General features: G+C 45.2%; 2 protein-coding genes across 2 annotated transcripts in view; one reads left to right on the top strand and one right to left on the bottom strand.

Moving 5' to 3' along the window:
- jag1b (jagged canonical Notch ligand 1b) overlaps window positions 1-4,998 on the top strand; it is a 33,994-nt gene extending 28,996 nt beyond the window's left edge. The window contains exons 23-26 of the mRNA XM_034292309.1: window positions 13-267; window positions 1,006-1,137; window positions 2,218-2,356; window positions 3,150-4,998. Of these exons, the coding sequence (XP_034148200.1) occupies window positions 13-267; window positions 1,006-1,137; window positions 2,218-2,356; window positions 3,150-3,703 (1,080 nt within the window). The 3' untranslated portion in view covers window positions 3,704-4,998. The remainder of the gene's footprint in view (window positions 1-12; window positions 268-1,005; window positions 1,138-2,217; window positions 2,357-3,149) is intronic.
- An 11,621-nt stretch (window positions 4,999-16,619) lies between these two features.
- The window catches only part of slx4ip (SLX4 interacting protein), a 62,172-nt gene continuing 58,473 nt past the window's right edge, over window positions 16,620-20,318 (bottom strand). Inside the window, exons 7-8 of the mRNA XM_029119770.2 lie at window positions 18,058-18,167; window positions 16,620-17,913 (exon numbers count right to left, since the gene is read on the bottom strand). Coding sequence (XP_028975603.2) covers window positions 16,650-17,913; window positions 18,058-18,167 — 1,374 coding nt within the window. The 3' untranslated portion in view covers window positions 16,620-16,649. The remainder of the gene's footprint in view (window positions 17,914-18,057; window positions 18,168-20,318) is intronic.

Genomic DNA, 20,318 nt, shown 5'->3' with positions numbered 1-20,318 from the left:
CATTTTGTGAAGATGTGGTGCGGACCCAAGTCGTGTCGGGTCAGCAGCGGGGCCAAAGGTCGTGGAGGAGGGTCCGGTTGTCCATCTGGTCAGAACTGTGTACCAATCCGGGATGGGCAGTGTTTTGTCCGGCCGTGTCTGGGTCTGGGGGAGTGCTACCCCTCCTCTGCCCCTCCTCCCCCCACCAAATGCCAGCCCAGCTCCGGTTACCACGACAACAGCTGTGCCAACATTACATTTACATTCACCAAGGAGACCATGCCCAAGGTGAGCTTCTGGGGTTTTTCAGCCAAGCACACCCAGACACTGCAGAAACACACCCAGACACTGCAGAAACACACCCAGACACTGCAGAAACACACCCAGACACTGCAGAAACACACCCAGACACTGCAGAAACACTCTTAACACAGTGAACAACCAGTTGTGACGACAAGCTGTCCAAAGTGGAATGAGGATCTGAACACTGTCTCTTACTCACAGGCACACAACCCTTGGAGTGAGAATCTAAGTTAAACTGGCTGCTCTGCCCAGACGAATAGGGAACGTTTTCCAGTCCAACATCCAACTGGCTCTTGATGGGACCATTCAGCTTAGATTCAGGAAAGAGAACTAAAAAGGGAATTTTGGGTGTTCCTTGTCTGAAACCAAACTACAACAGCTCAGCGGATGAGCTAATGCTTCAGTATCCCCTTAAAACGAGACCGCAATGTAGGATTACTGTAAGATATATATCCACACACACACATGCTGTAACTGAGGTGTTGTCACTACCATGACAGGCCCTCATCAGTCGTCTTAACAGGCATGACAGATTCAGAGAGGGACAGCATTCTGCTGTGTGGTCCCACTCCTTAATGCTAAACCAGGAGCCAAAACACACTGCCAATGAATAGGAAGAAGCTGTGTCTCCCAGGGGCCTTTTATACGCACCACTTTCCCAGCTCTAACTTCAGTTTGTCCCTCTCTCCCCCCTCTCTCTCCCCCCCTCTCTCCCCCCTCCAGGGTCTCAGTATAGAGGCTGTGTGTAAGCAGTTACGACATCTGTACATAGTGCAGAATGTGTCCTCTGAGTATTCTGTTTCCATAACCTGTGACCCCTCCACCTCCGCCAGCAATGAGATCCACCTCAGCATCGTAAGTCACCACCTGACTAGGCTCTCTGTGTCTCTGTGTGTCTGTCAGGGGTTTGGGGTTCAAAGGGACCTATGGGCAATGGATAATATACTGGTTTGTACAAAAACATCAACTACTGTACATTATATTCTGCAAATGTCATTCTATTCCTGACTTTGGTGTTGGACCATGTTTAATAAGGCCTGTCCTGGATAATGGGTCCTGATTGGCTACACCTGGCTGACTCATTGGACGTTGTGGTGTGGTGGATTTAGGGTTGGTCATGAACAGATCTGAGAAATCAGGGGTAACTTTACCTTCTAGGCCACAGCAAAGAGGACAATATATGAACAATAATAACAGAGCTAAAACTGCTCCTATTATCTTGGATTGTATCAAGATGTGCAGAGAGCCCCCCAATAGACATCTCTCCCAGGATACTAGTTTCAGATGACAGATTTAGTTTTTGTCTGGGGGTGATACCTAGCTATGTTGACTTTAGGTTCGGTCCGCGGGTGATATCTAGCTATGTTGACTTTAGGTTTGGTCCGCGGGTGATATCTAGCTATGTTGACTTTAGGTTTGGTCCACGGGTGATATCTAGCTATGTTGACTTTAGGTTTGGTCCGCGGGTGATATCTAGCTATGTTGACTTTAGGTTTGGTCCGCGGGTGATATCTAGCTATGTTGACTTTAGGTTTGGTTTGGTCCGGGGGTGATATCTAGCTATGTTGACTTTAGGTTTGGTCCGCGGGTGATATCTAGCTATGTTGACTTTAGGTTTGGTTTGGTCCGGGGGTGATATCTAGCTATGTTGACTTTAGGTTTGGTTTAGTCTGCGGGTGATATCTAGCTATGTTGACTTTAGGTTTGGTTTGGTCCACGGGTGATATCTAGCTATGTTGACATGTTGTTCTGGTGGGCCTTTCAATTAAAGAACACATGACTGCAGTGGAGACAATAGAACCACTTAGTCTGGTGCCAGTCCATAGAACCTGTTAACCTAGTACCAGGTTCTACATTAATATATCTCAACCAGTCCACTGTAGACCCTGTTGTCTTGTAACAGTTCAGTATAAGACGTGTTGTTTATCCCATCAGCACACAGAAGACCAGAGGACTGATCGATCCCCAATAAAGGACATCACAGAACAGATTGTGGAACTAGTGTCTAAACGCCAAGGCAACAACAGCATCATCACAGCCATCGCTGAAGTCCGAGTGCAACGGAGCCAGCCCGGTATGTCGCACGCACACCAAGCGCCATGCACCAAGTTATGCTAGAACCTTTGTAACGATGGACCAGGGCCCACTGAAGAAGAGGGGGTCAACAACACTTAGGAACGGGCTGGTCTTTAGCGTCTGACCGTGTCTCAATGCTGCAATATCCTGTGACCGTCCTGGGGGCTCTAAAGTAGTGCCCTACATTTATGATGTAATTTGGGAGTCTGGCCAGCTGGCCCAGGAGAACCGTGACCGTGAGGGTCCAGCAGTGTTTATCTGGAGCCAGAGTCTGATTCTGTGGAGAGGTTGGAACCACTGTGCTCTGTGACTGGAGGTCTGGCTCAGATCTGTGGACAGAGGGAGGGAGAGGCTGCAGAACGAGGTTTAGGGAGAGGCTGCAGAACGAGGTTTAGGGAGAAGGGAGGAGGGAATTTTCCAGGAGAGGCTCCTGTGTTGAGGTCATTTATCATATCATGGCGACTGACAGACGCTCCTTCTCTGAAGCTGCCAGATGCCCCCCACCCCATTCTGGGACTAGAAGGTCCTGTCACCTCCCCCTCCCAAGGAGGTGATGAACCTTTGAGTGAATCATTGTTCAAGATCTTTGATTGGAATGTTTTTTTGGTGTGGGCGGATAAACTCGTTAACATATAATTTAGCAAAACCAATGCACCGTTCTTGAAACGTCTCCTTTTCTGAGTGACCTGCCTTGAGGGCATGCAACAAACATCTGTGTCAACTTGTATGCCTAGGATGTGGTGTGATCAGCTGACATTTGACCCTGAGTGTCTGGTGTTTTCCCTCCACAGACTATCTGGTCCCGCTCCTGTCTTCGGTCTTCATCGTGTTGTGGATCTTGGCACTATTCCTTGTCTTCCTCTACTGCGTTCGGCGCCGGCGGAAACACAGCGCTCGCGGCAACGGAGCCTCGTCATCTGCGGCGACCGATGACAACACGACCAACAACGTCCGCGAGCAGCTCAACCAGATCAAGAACCCCATCAACGAGAAACATGCCATCGTCGGTCTCACCGCGTCGATGGCCATCAAGGACTACGAGAACGATAAGAACTCCATCATCGCGAAGATTCGGACACACCAGCCCTCTCCTGAGGGGGACGAGGACAGCGATAAGGAGAGACAGCTGGGGAATAAAGCACGCTTCACGGTCGCTGCCAAGCAGCCAGCATACACACTGGTGGACCGGGAGGACCGCAGTCTGAACGGAGGTCTCCGGGCCGGCGGCCCTAGTGACCGGGACAGCAGAACGCTGACTCAGCCCGGCTCCAAGCACCCGAACTGGACTAACAAACAGGACAACAGGGTTCTGGAGACCGCGCACAGCCTCAACAGAATCGTATAGCAGGAAGTGACATGGTAGAAACAGGAAGCCAATGCTGTGTAAAGAATTCTTCCTCCAGGACGTGGTGGTCCTCCCAGACGGATCGGTGGCTTACTGACGCGTTGTGTTGATACTGTGTTGCCGTGCAACCATTGAACTTAGTGAAGAGCCCCAGGGTCTTCTGGGTTTTGTAGTTCCTAAACATGTTTCTGTGACTACACGCTTTGTCGTTTGAAAAGAATGAATCCCGAGGGTGTCCACTCCCCTGCATAGTGCACTTCCTTTGACCAGGGCCCTATGGGTCCTGTGTACTACGTAGGGGGCAGTTTGGAATGCATGCCCTGCCTGTTAATTTAAGTGTGGACTAGCTGGAGTACACTGGCGAGAACGTTTCTCTGGTTGACTGGAGAAGAGGCGCTGCGTTTTTACATTTCAAAATTTCATTGCAACATTTATTGCCGCTTTATTGTGCACTAATTTTGACCTGGGCCCATAGGCCTTTGATTGGAATTAGTGTGCTATAAAGGGAGTAGGGGGCATTTGGGATGTACACAGACCATCTACATGCATTTTAGTCCCTGTTGATTTGGTTATGCATAGTCTGCATAGTCATTGCATAAGTCCTTTTTTGTGTATATATATATATATTTTTAAGTTAAGCTCCGTCAGAATGAAATCTAAAGCGATAGCATAGTCTCTCTATCTGATTGGTGTACAGCTAGTTCTGTCTGTTTGTGAGAGTGCCTTTCAGCTTCACAGCAACCATCAAACGATTAGACAAAGAAATTCAACTTTATTATTTATTATCTTTTTTTTTTCTTTGGGGCGGGCAGGGTCGATGTCGCAATATGAAGAATTTAAGTGTCGATTTAGAACTTGTATATATGTACATTTTTTTTTATTAATCATTGTGTATATTTGATTTATTAACTTAAATCATAATCAAGAGCCTAAAGATATCATTCCTTTTTATTTATATGTACTGTCTCTAGATTTTGAAGGTTTTGATAGCTTTGTAAGCTTAGTTTCTTTTTCTGATGACAATTTTTTGTTTGTTATTTCACAAAATGCCAAACTTCAGAGAGGAAGAAAAGAGTATAGGCATTTCATGCCTGAAAGAATTGTTTTTATTTTAATTTTTTATGATTTTCAGATTTTTTGAAATCTTTCTACAGCATCCATTTTGCCAAAAGTTTGCAGCTTATGGGGAGGTAAATAAAATGACAAATATATGGTTGTTTTGGGTTATAAACGATAAAGCGTCTACAGTACATCATAGTCATAGCACAAAAACATGCATCACATTTGAAAACCATTGCTCTGAATGAAAGGCCAATCGCACAACAATCACGCATCACTGTCAAACCAGAAGTGATCCGTTCTGCTAACATCAGCCGGACATCCTGCGTGCCGGAGATGGCTGCGCTCTCTTTACAACTCCGTTGCTGTGACTACTCTTTGTTACACCTGTCGGGATGACGACACAGGTCTGGGACCTGCGCTAACGACCTAAGCTAAGGCAGTGTTTCCCAAACTCTCTGTACATAAAATACATTTGCACTAGCTCCACAGCTGATTGCCAGAATTAAAGATATTCAATTGTTTCTTTATTTGACTCTGCTGTGTTGTGCTGTGACAAAAAACATTGTGCTCTTTAGGGTCCCTGGGACTGAGTTTGGGAAACGCTGAGATCAGATACCACTTTCTTCTGGAAGCTCTGCTAGGCACTACAGGATACTATTCTTCTTTGGTTTCTGTTTGAATGCACATTGTTTAAATGCACAGTTGTTTAAGTATTGAGGCTCCTAAGGAAAGACCTGTTTAATCTCAGTTGGGACTTTGAGATCATGGCAACATTAATTACCTGTCCTTTTTTCCATTTGTGTTAACTTGATAATTTTTTCATTTGTTGATGTTGCAATCCTGGCAATATTATTTTGTTGGAAAAAGTCAATATTTATTAAATATTTTGTATGAAAAGAGAAATTAAACAGTCACTGTTCAGGAGTCTGGTTCTGAGTTAAAGATGTAAGGTGAATGATTGAAATTAGATAATATTGTCAATGGGTGGAGTTCAACCATATACAGAATGTTTATCCAGGACCTGTTTACAAAATACAAACACACACACACACACTTCTGTAAAATGTACATACCCTTGATTTCGGGGGTTTTATGCAGTACTTAAACCCAGTATTTTATTTGGGAAAAACCTACACGGGTTTACTGCTTCAAAGAGAGCACTCTTTTCCCTATGTAGTGTGCTACCTGTGACCAAGACCTGTCTGAAATAGGGCGCCATTTGAGCTGCCCTGTGGGTCTTTTAGACTCCCACTAATGTGGGATCCCATCACTATCGCTGAGAGGACAGTATGTGTGTGCTAGTGATTCCTGTAAGCTGTAGTTATCCTCCTCTAAATCACCCCTGACCAGATGAAATCGCCTGCTTTTAATATTCTCCATTATCTTCAACAGGGTTTGGGTCAATTACATTTCAGTTTAGAACTAAAATCAAGATATTTGAATTTGATAGTGCCTTAAGGCACTGATGCACTTATTTTTGAACTAGGTGACATAGGATTACACCGACCTCTCTATCCTATGAACTTTCAGGCAACGAAATTGACAATGTATGTGGGCATCAGGGTCTATGTGTGTTATTGGTTAGTTGTTTAAACAGAAGGCAATTTAGGACCAAATGAGCAAATGACAAAGGCAGTGTAAAAAAAAACAGGTTGTTTGTAGTAACAACTTCAGTCCTTTCTATACCTCCTGTTTACATAATTCTTCCTGACTGTTTACACTTATGAGGTCTGATCACAATGTCGATTTTTATAATTTACACTTTTTGACAATCAGAATGTTGACAAGATCCAGACATGCTGCACATTCGAGCAGGGAACAAACGGGACTTGGGTTGTATAATCCCAAATGTACAGTTTCACTCATTTCATATTCCAGCTTTAACTAAGCAGATTTTAGAGGGCCAATAGGAGATGTTTTAGAGGATTAAAGCCAAGATCTGATGACTTTATCATGAGGACAGTCTTGATAATCTGATAAAAACATTAGCAAGTAAAATATATTCCATGCAGGGTCAATTTCACTAATCCTCTATTTTGTTTGTCAACATAAGGACAAAATTGGATAGAGGAAACTACCTAATTACTCCAGCTCAGGTAACAATAGCAACTGAGCTCCTGAAAAGGGAGAAGAAGGAAAAATATTGTTAGAGTCTAAAATCACATTAAAGGATTAAAGGTTAAGAGGAAAACAAGATTTAGAGAAATGGGTGGTTGAATCAATCAAATGTATTTATAAAGCCCTTTTTACATCAGCAGTTGTCACAAAGTACTTTTACAAAACACCCGGCCTTAAACCCCAAGGCGCAAACAACAGTAGTGTTGAATTTCAGTGGCTAGGAAAAACTCCCTAAGAAGGCCAAAATTGAGGAAGAAATCTAGAGAGGACCCAGGCTCAGAGGGGTAACCAGTCTTCTTCTGGCTTTGCCAGGTGAACATATTAAGAGTTCAAATAGTAATATTTAATAAAGCATGTGGCCTGAGTCCAGAGTCTATTTAAAAAGTCCAGGTCGGAAGCATGACCAGATGGACAAGGACAGGGACAACATGGGGGAGGTGTCAGCACAGTGGCAGCTAAAATCGTCAGGAATCGTCTTGATCTGCAACACAACCAGGACGACTTTGGACAGGGACAGCAATGGGTCTTTCAAGCCAGGTACTCCTCAGGTGTGGGCCAGGACTTCATGTCCTCCAAAGCCTAAAACGGCAGGAGACGGAACATTTTGAAAATGCATTTCTTAGATCTACAAGGATTTATAGTGGAGAAGGAGAACTGACCCTACTCCCCCAGCACAATAACATAGCAGTGTAAGACCTTGGGACTGAAACATGGGGGTCCAGTGACACTGTGGCCCTATCTGGGGGAGGCCCCGGACAGGGCCCAAACAGGCAGGAAATCAATCCACCCACATTGCCAAGCATCAACCAAAGGGACACCCACCAACCGCAAACACCATGAATGAGGGCCGAGTATTGCCAGCAAAGTACGGCCCAATTACACAAGAGCGCAACAGAGAGATAACAACAAGCCAGTGACTCCACCCCCAAATGGCATTGGAGGGAGGGCATCCCAGTGGTGATGAGAGTCCACCTGGCAAGACAGCAAGGGTGGACAGTAACAAGCCTTTTCATTCATCTTCACACCCCTGGGCCAGACTACACTTAATCATAGACCATGCTGTAGAGATGAGTCTTTGGTAGACACTTGAAAGTTTGCACTGAGTTTGCATTTCTAATCTTAATTGGCAAATCATTCCACAGTAGTGGAGCTCAATGAGAGAAGGCCCTGCCTCTGGCTGTTTGTTTAGAAATTCTAGGTACAATTAAAGGGCCTGCATCTTGCGATTGTAGGTTACGTGTAAGTATATATGGCTGGATCATTTCAGCAAGGTAAGTAAAAGCAAGTCCATGTATTGATTTATAGGTTAACAATAAAACCTTAAAATCAACCCTAACCCTAACAGGCAGCCAGTGTAAAGAGGCTAGTACAGGAGTAATATGTTCAAATGTTTTTGTTCTAGTTAGGATTCTAGCAGCCGTGTGCAGCACTAATTGAAGTTTATTTATTGATTTGTCAGGGTAACCTGGAAAGAAAAGCATTGCAGTAATCTAGTCTAGAAGTAACAAAAGCATGGATTAGTTTTTCTGCATCAGTTTTTGATAGAACGTTTCAGATTTTTGCAATGTTTCAAAGATGAAAATAAGCAACTCGAGACATATTTTCTATGTTCATCAAAAGAGAGGTCAGGGGTAACGGCGAGGTTTCTAACAGTTTTTTGAGATACGACCATTCAGCCTTCAAGGTTCACAGTGAGATCTGCTAACAAACTCTTTGTTTCTTGGATCCTAAAACAAGCATTTCTGTTTTTCTTGAGTTTAAGAGCAAGATGTTCTCTGTCACCCACTTCCTAATATCTGAAACGCATGCTTCCGAAGTAGCTAATTTAGTGGCTTCTCCATGCTTCATTGAAATATATAACTATGTGTCATCAGCATAACAGTGAAAATTGACATTGTGATTCCGGATAACATCACCCAGAGGCAGCATATATAGTGAGAACAATGTTGGGCCCAGAACCGAGCCTTGAGGAACACCAAAACATACCTTTGACTTGTCAGAGGATATGCCATCCACATTAACAACCTGATATCTTTCAGATAAATAAGATTTAAACCAGGCTAGAACATCCACGTAGCCCAATATAGGTTTCCAGTCTCTCTAAGAGAAGGGAGTGATTAATAGTGTAAAAAGCAGCACTAAGATCAAGCAACAGGACGGATGCAGAACCTTTGTCTGAGGCCATTAGAAGGTCATTTGTTACCTTCACGAGTGCAGTCTCAGTACTATGATGGGATCTGAAACTGGACTGGAGCATTTCATAAATGTTATTTGTCTTCAGGAAGCCACTCAGTTGTTGGGAAACAACTGAGTGGGAAACAAGTGTTGCTTTTTTGTTAACTTTGCAACTGTATCGAATATACATTATGGATTGTTTTTGTTCACCTCAATCAGGTTGGAGAAATAAGCTGATTGAGCAGATGTGAGTGTTTTTCGGTATTGTAGTGTACTGTCTATCCAGGTTAGTCTGAATACTTCCAACTTGGAGTGCCACTTTCGCTAAATCTAAAGTATGATTGTTGCAGTGTGTTGGACCTGACACATGTTGGATAAAACCCAGTGAGTCAATTATGGCTTCAAAGGCTTTTTGAAGAAGGTCATTGGACCTTTCCCATATGAAGACCACAACAAAGCCGAAAGACAACTTTTTAGGGATACAGATCCATTCTATGATAACAACCTTAAAAGATAAGCATGGACACATTGACACTCGTCACCATCTATATCAATCGATCCAGCACAAAAATATGACCAATGCACAGACCAGCACCATAAAGGCAGGAGTCACAGTTGAGTCACAGCTGTCCCATGGTATTGCGAGTGAAGGTGGTGTTATGACAATTTTTAGCAGAGTGACGGCCTCAGCAAAAAGCTCCTCTAGGTTGTTCTCATGGATGGATCTTAACAGAGACAGGGCCGTCTTACCAGTGTGAAGCTCAGTGTGGCGGTACAGAGTGGTCAGCTCAGACTTCAACTTTTCCTTGTTTCCTAGAGGCCATAGTTTCACCGCACAGTCAAGCTCAGATGTAGGGAATGACAGGAGAAATGGTGGGAAGAGCGAGCTGTCAACTAGCTTTATAGAGATCAGGTGGTCACTTTGTGAAAACCTCTACTCCACCTGGGAGATGACTGTGTCGCATGCCTCCTTCATCACCGGCGCTGTGTTGGTTACTCGTTGGCCTGGCTCGTCTGTTCCATCGTGAATGGTGGCAGCCCATTCATCAGTTTGCTTCCACATATTCTGGACATTCTCCTTGAAACGGGTGAGTGTACTGCTAATCCCAGATGCATCGATGATCCATTTTTGCAGAGTGTTGTATAAAACATAAACTTCTGGCATAATGAAGAAAAATAATTCCAGCGGCTGCAGACAGGCTTGGTCCTGGAGTTGTCCTCCATACACAGGAGCAGTGCGATTTTCCCAAACTGCAGTTCCATTATACAGAGGGTGGCCTTGGAATGTGTCTCTGTGTTACCTCAGCAAGTGCCGCAACATGTTTTGGAGCGCTAGAGAAAAAGTTGGCAAAAGCAGTTAAATCTGAAAAAAACACCTTCAGGATGCTCCTTGTTGAACAAAGTTGCTGCAGTGAACAAACTGGGCATGTGGTTATGTCTCTTTCATTAGCGTCTTTACCCCTCGGACGTTTCCACTCATTACAGCAGTACCATCATCAAGTCTGAGTGATCAGCTTTTCTCCCAGCTTCAGTGGTTCCAGCACACCCTTGATGCAATTACAGAGGCCGAGTCCAGTTTTATCTTTTACTTCTACAAACTCCAAAAACCACAGACTCATCATGCCCCCACAATGCGGTTTCACATTTTCCACACAGTTTAATATGTTATGATCCGACTGAGAACGTACCTGTTTTCCTCCACCTGTTTGTTATGCTGCTCAATGGAGTGCCTGTATGCACTGTCAACTTGGGCTGCGACATTTACCCTTCCAAGTAAGCCCAATTTCACAGCATTGTCCAGATAACTCTGGCTGCTTTCATGTTTTGCAATCCTCTCAGAAAGATGTTTCAAATCTTTGTAACCCGTCCTCGACCAAGTACCATCTCCACCAAATAGCAGACATGGAAAACAGAAGAGTGCCATCTTTTGTATGCTAACCGTTAGCCACATTTTCTTCAAAAAACACTCCACGTTAAACCTGCGGTTACTTTTACCAGCAGTTTGAGGGATGACAATATCCCGTGGCTGATGGGCACCAAGTCGCTTTACTTCAAGTTTCTCCTCCAAATTAAGGGTTTCAAACCGGTGCTCGAGTATGAAATCCACTATTAATTTTCTCAAGTTATCTGGCGTGTGTGACAATCTACCCTCCTCGCTTTTCTTGCCGACTAATGTTGGCGCCAGAAAGACAATCAGGGCTGAAATATGAAATTACCCGGTGGTGGGGCTACCAGCTGTCAGCCCCACTTGGCATCAAATTTGTGTGATCTACATTGATCACACTAACATTCTGAGCATGCATATTAATATTTTCACACGTACAATGTACATTGCATTGTGAGAGAGGGGCTAGCCCCAAAGTCACGCTTAGCCTGTGGCCTACTACTGTGAACTCGAATCGGCAGAACGCAGTCTGACGCAAGGCAGGGACCAATGAACATGAAATAAAATCCTAACACAAATGATATGCAATTTAGGAAGCTATATTCATAGATAATAAATTATAGGAAGTAATCTTCGGGAAATAAAAATAGCAATTTTGTGGCAGTTCTTTGTTGACAACAGGTGGGCACCTGCCCCTAATGAGCAGTTGCCCCTGATGGTACTTAGCTTCGGGTGTTCAGGGGTGAGTAGTTCTGTTAATTATGTCCAAATAGAGTTCCGGTTTAGAAAAGTTGGGTAAAAGGTGAACAGATAAAAATATTGTTTTGGTAAACTCTTAAAGTAGAATTTAACCAATTAGTTTATATAGAGTAAATTCATTTGGCAGGTAGGTAATAGCATGCAGCATACAGCACGTCAACAATCCCACAATGCTCAGCTCCAATATTGAGCTGAGCATTGGTTAACCAAGTAGGGAATGTTTAGGGCCAAATGAAGGGTTGGGGGCAGCTCTTTATGAAGAATGTTTAATCATTACTCAGCTGTTTGGTCCTAATCCTTCTTCTTCTTAGCATTCGTCTACATGCTCACCTCACCACTAAAAAGTACATTTTGTTTCCAGACTTTGACTGGGATTACAGCTCTCTTGATGCCAATCTTAAAGGTGTTGTTCTGTAGAAGCCATATCTTAGACACAGTCTTTCACTCTCACCTTCCGTTTTATGATCATTAAAAGGTGGGATGGGACTGTAAATGGAAGGCATTATTTACAAAGCATTACTGTAGAAACTTCCAACTTCCAGAGTATCTCACATTACATATCAAAGTTAAAACAATGAATTGTAGTGTGAGAACACTGGATTGGATGTTATTTGGTTTGCCAGGGGCTAAACACAACTGTAGATAATAGATAATTTAACAATATAGTTTTATCATGTTAATTGTTAAATATTACTTGTTCTTAAGAAATATCTAAATAAAGGTAAATACATATAGACAACGTATTCTCTCACCACTCATAAACCATTATCTTAAAAATACTAATATCTCATCTCTTCTTCATTCGCTTATCCGGTATCAGGTCACGGGGCAGCAGCTCCAGCAGGGGACCCCAAACTTCCCTTTCCTGAGCCACATTTGCCAGCTCTGACTGGGGGATCCCGAGGCGTTCCCAGGCCAGTGTCGAAATATAATCGACACTGGCCTGAGCCTTCCGGCTCAGCTCTCTTTTCGTCACAACGGTACGATAAAGCGAATGCAATACCGCTCCCGCTGCTCCGATTCTCCGGCCAATCTCCCGCTCCATTGTCCCCTCACTCGCGAACAAGACCCTGAGATACTTGAACTCCTTTACTTGGGGTTATGCCTCATTCCCTACCCGGAGTTGGCACTCCATCGGTTTCCTGCTGAGAACCATGGCCTCAGATTTAGAGGTGCTAATCCTCATGGTGAGGAGGTCTTTAGGGGAAGTGGGTGAGGGATGGTGAGGAGGTCTTTAGGGGAAGTGGGTGAGGGATGGTGAGGAGGTCTTTAGGGGAAGTGGGTGAGGGATGGTGAGGAGGTCTTTAGGGGAAGTGGGTGAGGGATGGTGAGGAGGTCTTTAGGGGAAGTGGGTGAGGGATGGTGGGGGGGTCTGTAGGGAAACATGGTGAGGGATGGTAAGGGGAGAAGGTCAGAAAGGTCTGGAGGGGCAATGTTGTGGACGTGGGAGGATTTAACAGTCGTATGTGGTGACAGAAGGAGAGGGGGGAGTACAAGATGATCCCAGGTTGTGCACGAGGTGAAGGGGAGACAGCGATGTCATCAACAGTAAGAGTGAAGTTGCCAGTCTGGGCGAGGATGGATTTGGAGTTTACAAGTAGGATAACTGTTGTATCACTGTGGAGCTTGTTCACATGCACCAGTTATTTATTTCTGAAAGGAAGGATTCAATGTGGGCCAAGGAAGGGCTGGTGAGAGATTAGGTGCTGAGGTTGGTTGGAGTGTCTCTGCAAGGTTGAAATGACTGAGGACATGACCCATGGAGAGGATGTATAATCTGAAGAGTAGGGACCCCAGAACAGAGCCCTGGGGGACACCCTGTGTAACTGTGGCTGAATCAGACACGTGGCCTTTGAGGGAGATGTAGTCAGTGATGGTTGTGAGGTATGAATGCAAACCAAGCTAAACTGTAAATCACCTTTTAAGCTCTTAACAGCCTTCAGTTGCTGCACTCAATGTGTTACTGTAGCAGCATTCTGTCTGAAACAGATGTTGTTCTTTACCATTAGCCGCACCATTCCGGTATTTGTAAATGTGCTTATTAAACATAGAAGACTGATTGTTTGCTACATTCCTTCATTTACAAGGAGTGGTCAGTTGTAATCCTGTTTTTACCCAGCACTAATGTGACCTTTATCATGTCCACAAATTGTGATTGTACTCACACTGTTCGACATGTGTAGATGATTAAAAATGCAGTGTGATCTGACTGTGATCAAATCTTCTTAGTTTGAATGATCATAGAAGATCAGGGCCAAGTGTAAACAAGGCAAGTACAGTCATACTAACCAACCACTATAATCTTCCTTTCATCAGCTGACAGTATTTGCAGCTGGTATTAAATCTATTCCCAGACAATTAACTCTGCTCCTTCAAAGTGATTGTTGGCTTCTCTGGGCCTTCTCTCACAAGTCTGCATAATTCCCTAAATAAAGCCAATATAACCATAGCATATTTATATTTTATGGTCATTCTTAAAATAAAAAATCTAACATAAAATGTCCAAACATTCAGTAAAAGGAGAGAATTGGTCAGGGGTTTAAAAACTTTTGCAAACTGTACTGTAAACTCTGTTTTAGATGAAAACTTTTAAATCTTCCATTGACTCACCAACACCAAAAGGACGCATAGCTCACTTGTCTATTAATATGATTCCCAGATATATTTATATATTTATTCATGAATAACAAAATATTCCAATACAGACCACAAGGATGTGGCAGGTTCTAATACAGACCACCAATGTGACAGGTTCAAATACAGACCACCAGGATGTGACAGGTTCGAATACAGACCACCGGGATGTGACAGGTTCTAATACAGACCACCGGGATGTGACAGGTTCTAATACAGACCACTGGGATGTGACAGGTTCTAATACAGACCACCGGGATGTGACAAGTTCTAATACAGACCACCGGGATGTGACAGGTTCTAATACAGACCACCGGGATGTGACAGGTTCTAATACAGACCACCGGGATGTGACAGGTACTAATACAGACCACCGGGATGTGACAGGTATTAATACAGACCACCGGGATGTTACAGGTACTAATACAGACCACCGGGATGTGACAGGTACTAATACAGACCACCGGGATGTGACAGGTACTAATACAGACCACCGGGATGTGACAGGTTCTAATACAGACCACCGGGATGTGACAGGTTCTAATACAGACCACCGGGATATGACAAAAACTGGTCTGTTGTTGTGTTTTTATAAAGACACAGAACTTTCTCACAGGGTGCAGGGAATTTAAAAAATTTAAAAAGAAAATTATGTATACATAGCAATAAAATAAATAAAAAATGATTTAAAAAAAGTGAGAGTGACAAACAGACAGCGCTATGCTGGAACGTGTGGGACAAGCCTAGAGGGTTTGGTTCTCTGTTAGCTGTAGTAGAGGGTGAAGAAGGGACAGAACGAGAGACAGGGGCAGGGTGAAGAAGGGACAGAACGGGAGACAGGGGCAGGGTGAAGAGGGGGGACAGAACGGGAGACAGGGGCAGGGTGAAGAGGGGGGACAGAACGGGAGACAGGGGCAGGGTGAAGAGGGGGGGACAGAACGGGAGACAGGGGCAGGGTGAAGAGGGGGGACAGAACGGGAGACAGGGGCAGGGTGAAGAGGGGGGGAACAGAACGGGAGACAGGGGCAGGGTGAAGAGGGGGGACAGAACGGGAGACAGGGGCAGGGTGAAGAGGGGGGACAGAACGGGAGACAGGGGCAGGGTGAAGAAGGGACAGAACGGGAGACAGGGGCAGGGTGAAGAAGGGGGGACAGAACGAGAGACAGGGGCAGGGTGAAGAAGGGGGGACAGAACGAGAGACAGGGGCAGGGTGAAGAAGGGACAGAACGGGAGACAGGGGCAGGGTGAAGAAGGGACAGAACGAGAGACAGGGGCAGGGTGAAGAAGGGACAGAACGAGAGACAGGGGCAGGGTGAAGAGGGGGGGACAGAACGGGAGACAGGGGCAGGGTGAAGAAGGGGGGACAGAACGGGAGACAGGGGCAGGGTGAAGAGGGGGGGGACAGAACGGGAGACAGGGGCAGGGTGAAGAGGGGGGACAGAACGGGAGACAGGGGCAGGGTGAAGAGGGGGGACAGAACGGGAGACAGGGGCAGGGTGAAGAGGGGGGACAGAACGGGAGACAGGGGCAGGGTGAAGAAGGGGGGACAGAACGAGAGACAGGGGCAGGGTGAAGAAGGGGGGACAGAACGAGAGACAGGGGCAGGGTGAAGAAGGGACAGAACGGGAGACAGGGGCAGGGTGAAGAAGGGACAGAACGAGAGACAGGGGCAGGGTGAAGAAGGGACAGAACGAGAGACAGGGGCAGGGTGAAGAGGGGGGACAGAACAGGAGAGGCTAGAGTATTTCAAATGCAGAACAACTAGCATCCTAATCCCTTCATGGTGCTCTACCATTAACCAGGGCCCATAGGGAAATTAGTGCACCATGTACAGAATAGTGTGACATTTTGACCACAAAAGCATTAAAGGTTCAGAGAGAAATGATGATGTCATTCTGATATGCTACTGCAGTATGGATCCTGAAACTGATCTGGCCCCCAATTCACTGGGGTCTATGGTCAATGGGGGTGTCATGTGGAATGCAATACTTGCATTGACCTTGGACCCCTTCGTGACAGTGACCTTGTAAGTCTCAACCCATAAGTGTTCCCACAGCGCTGTGATAAGTATTGTCAGGCGGTGTTGGAGTGTGGGTATATCCCCATCTGCGGGCGTGTGACAGGGTCATTGTTGTTGGAATAGGACGTGTAAACATTGAGCTGCCACAATATGATCTGTATCTGTGTGGCGTCAGACACTTTTACTGAAACCAGCTCTCCCCTTCCTTCTCTCTCCTCTCTCCCTCACCTTCTCTCCTCTCTCCTCACCCCCCCCCCCCCCATTCTCTCTCCCCCCTCTCCTCTCCCCTCTTCTCACTTCTTCGGTCGTCGTAATCTGGATGGTCTGGCCACTTTCCCCTCCATCCCCATCTCTCTCCTCTTCTTAACTCCTCTTTTCTCCTCTCCATCTTCCTCTCTGCCTCTGGAGGATGTAGAACCAGCAGAGCAGGGTGCTGGTGTGTCTGGGCCCGCCTCCACGGGTGGTTTGACGGATGGGCCTCTCAGACTTGCGGCGGGGCTGTTTTGGTTCGTCTGCTCCATGTGAAGACAGGGGAGCCTCTGGGCCTGTTTCCCTGGAGTAAGCAGCTCCACTTCCACTGTGGTTTGGGACCGGTTCTGCTGTGGGTCCGGGGAGTAGACGGCTGTGGCTTCAACGGAGGCTGGGAAAGCCTTGGACTCTGCCGTGGCGCTGGGTTTAACCCGAGGAGGATGAGGAGGTGACAGAGAGAGATGAGGAGAAAGAGGGTTATGTTTGGAAGGCATAGCTGAGCGCGTTTGTGTTAAGAGCTCTGTACTAGAGAAACCAGCTACTGGAAGACTTCCAGGGAACACTGTATTGGCACTGGGCAGAGGGGGTTGAGGAAGGTCATCCACTGGGAACACTGTCTTGGCACTGGGCAGAGGGGGTTGAGGAAGGTCATCCACTGGGAACACTGTCTTGGCACTGGGCAGAGGGGGTTGAGGAAGGTCATCCACTGGGAACACTGTCTTGGCACTGGGCAGAGGGGGTTGAGGAAGGTCATCCACTGGGAACACTGTCTTGGCACTGGGCAGAGGGGGTTGAGGAAGGTCATCCACTGGGAACACTGTCTTGGCACTGGGCAGATGGGGTTGAGGAAGGTCATCCACTGGGAACACTGTCTTGGCACTGGGAAGAGGGGGTTGAGGAAGGTCACCCACTGGGACAGTGCTAGGTTTGGGTCTCCAACCCACGAGCTGGTTTGGTAGGATGAGGGACACAGAGGCCCCCTGGAAGAGGTCATGGGGATGGGTCTGGGATAGACGGTTCTGACTAATGTTTCTGAGGTCAACACTAAGCTTTCCCTTAGTCTGCCTGAGCCCCCCTACACCCACTCCATGATTCCGTCCTGGGGGGTCACCTGCTGGTGTCCTGGGCTGGGGGAGCTCCACCTGGCAGGTGTCCTGACTGAGCTGACAGCTGACAGATATCTGCTCTCCAAGGCATAGTCTCTGGTCGGGGCTCTGCTCCCTAAAGGCTGACCCAGTTGATTGGTCCTGGAGGCAGAGTTGGGCTTGGATCTGGTCCCGGGGCTTCTGCACGCTGGCCTGTTTGACTCTGAACAAACAGATGATGAGTCAGACTCAGTGCTCTGGTTACATCTGAGTGACATGACCTGTAGTATGACGGAGTATAATGATATGTGTGGGTCTGTACATTGTCGGTACATTTTCTGTACATTGTCCTGTCATTCTAACTCACAATTTGTGGAGGGCACTTCTCTTCACTGCTGTGGAGGAGTTCAGTTCGGCACTTCTCTTCACTGCAGGCCTGGAAAAATACTGGGACTTGGTGCTCTGCTCCGATGCATTCTAGAGAAAGGAGAGAGAGGGGAGGAAGAAATAGAAAGAGGGAGAGAGGAGGGTAGAGAGGGTGAGAGAGAATGAGAGAAAATGGGAAATAGGTTTAGGAAGAGGGAGACAAAAAGACAGAGAGAGACAGAGCAAACAATGTCTGGGATCATCTGGAAGGAGTGGTTCCACAGCAAACAAAAATGTTATTGTTATTTAATTTGAGGGTGAATTAGAATTGGAGCTGGACATTCCCCAGAAATGGGGGACTAGGTACAAAAAGAGCTGTAATGAAAGCGGACACTCTGCACTTCAATCTTTTAGTCATTGTTTCATTTAAATTTCAATGTATTGGTGTACAGAGCCAAAACCAACAGCACCATCAATGTCCAGCTGTGTTGCAGCCACAAGTTACCAAATGGATACCAAAAAAAAGGGAAGAGATGGATGGAGTCAAGAACAAATAGTAGTTAATCATTAGGTGTATTACAATATAATATTAATAATAGTTAATCATTAGGTGTTTTATAATATAATATTAATAATATTTCTTCATTAGGTGTATTATAATACTAATAATAGTTAATCATTAGGTGTTTTATAATATAATATTAATAATATTTCTTCATTAGGTGTATTATAATACTAATAATAGTTAATCATTAGGTGTATTATAATATAATAATAGTTAATCATTAGGTGTATTATAATATAATATTAATAATAGTTCTTCATTAGGTGTATTATAATATAATAATAGTATATCATTAGGTGTATTATAATATAATATTAATAATAGTTCCTCATTAGGTGTATTATTATAATATTAATAATAGTTCTTCATTAGATGTATTATAATATAATATTAAAAGGTCATTGGTGTTGAAGGTATGTTTTGATTACATTTAAATAAGGCTGCAGTGAAATGGAAATTAGGTTGAGGTGAGGGGATGAGGGGATGAGAGGAAGGGTGGGATGAAGCCCAGACAGTAATCAACCAGAGTTTGGATCAAGCACCAGTCACTTTAGCCCAAACTGATTCCATAAGGAGGGATGGAGGTTATCACTGGGTCTGGGTAATATCTACCCCAATCCCAGATCTGTGCCAACTGTAATGCAGTTCGTGACAATTACTCCGAGATGACGTCATGTGGGTAGATAACATCTCTTATCACATCAGAAAGAAAAAGTAAGCCAAGAGTCTTATCAGGACAGGGGAACAAAATGCAGGGCCCTAATGACTATCCCATGACCCTCTGTGGTGGGTTTAGTATGAAACAGTACTGAGAAAAGGAGACATCGCTGTCTGTACGTTAGAAGTTCAGGGTGAAGCTTGCTGTCTTTCAGTGCCCAGAGCTGAAAGCACGAGGACCCTGAGAAAGATACCGCTGGGCTGTTGAGCACACTTGAATGGGAAGCATTTCACGGCCTGGATCCCACTGCACTCAACTAATGTTAGAACATCACTGCCCCACACAATATTTGACAAGGAACCTGGGAGTGGTTTAAAGGTAGGTTTATAAGAAACATGGGAGTGGTTTAAAGGCAGGTTGATGAGAAACCTGGGAGTGGTTTAAAGGTAGGTTGATGAGAAACCTGGGAGTGGTTTAAAGGTAGGTTGATGAGAAACCTGGGAGTGGTTTAAAGGTAGGTTCATGAGAAACCTGGAAGTGGTTTAAAGGTAGGTTCATGAGAAACATGGGAGTGGTTTAAAGGTAGGTTCATGAGAAACATGGGAGTGGTTTAAAGGTAGGTTCATGAGAAACCTGGGAGTGGTTTAAAGGTAGGTTCATGAGAAACCTGGGAGTGGTTTAAAGGTAAGTTCATTAAAAAACCTGGGAGTGGTTTAAAGGTAGGTTGATGAGAAACCTGGGAGTGGTTTAAAGGTAGGCTCATGAGAAACATGGGAGTGGTTTAAAGGTAGGTTGATGGAAAAACTTGGGAGTGGTTTAAAGGTAGGTTCATAAGAAACCTGGGAGTGGTTTAAAGGTAGGTTTATAAGAAACCTGGGAGTGGTTTAAAGGTAGGTTGATGAGAAACTTGGGAGTGGTTTAAAGGTAGGTTCATAAGAAACATGGGAGTGGTTTAAAGGTAGGTTCATAAGAAACATGGGAGTGGTTTAAAGGTAGGTTGATGAGAAACCTGGGAGTGGTTTAAAGGCAGGTTGATGAG

This window comes from Esox lucius, chromosome 5, assembly GCF_011004845.1.
Source record: "Esox lucius isolate fEsoLuc1 chromosome 5, fEsoLuc1.pri, whole genome shotgun sequence".
In the NCBI taxonomy this organism is placed as follows: Eukaryota; Metazoa; Chordata; class Actinopteri; order Esociformes; family Esocidae; genus Esox; species Esox lucius.
The sequence above is the reverse complement of the archived record's forward strand: the minus strand, read 5'-3'. Positions and strand labels throughout refer to the sequence as shown.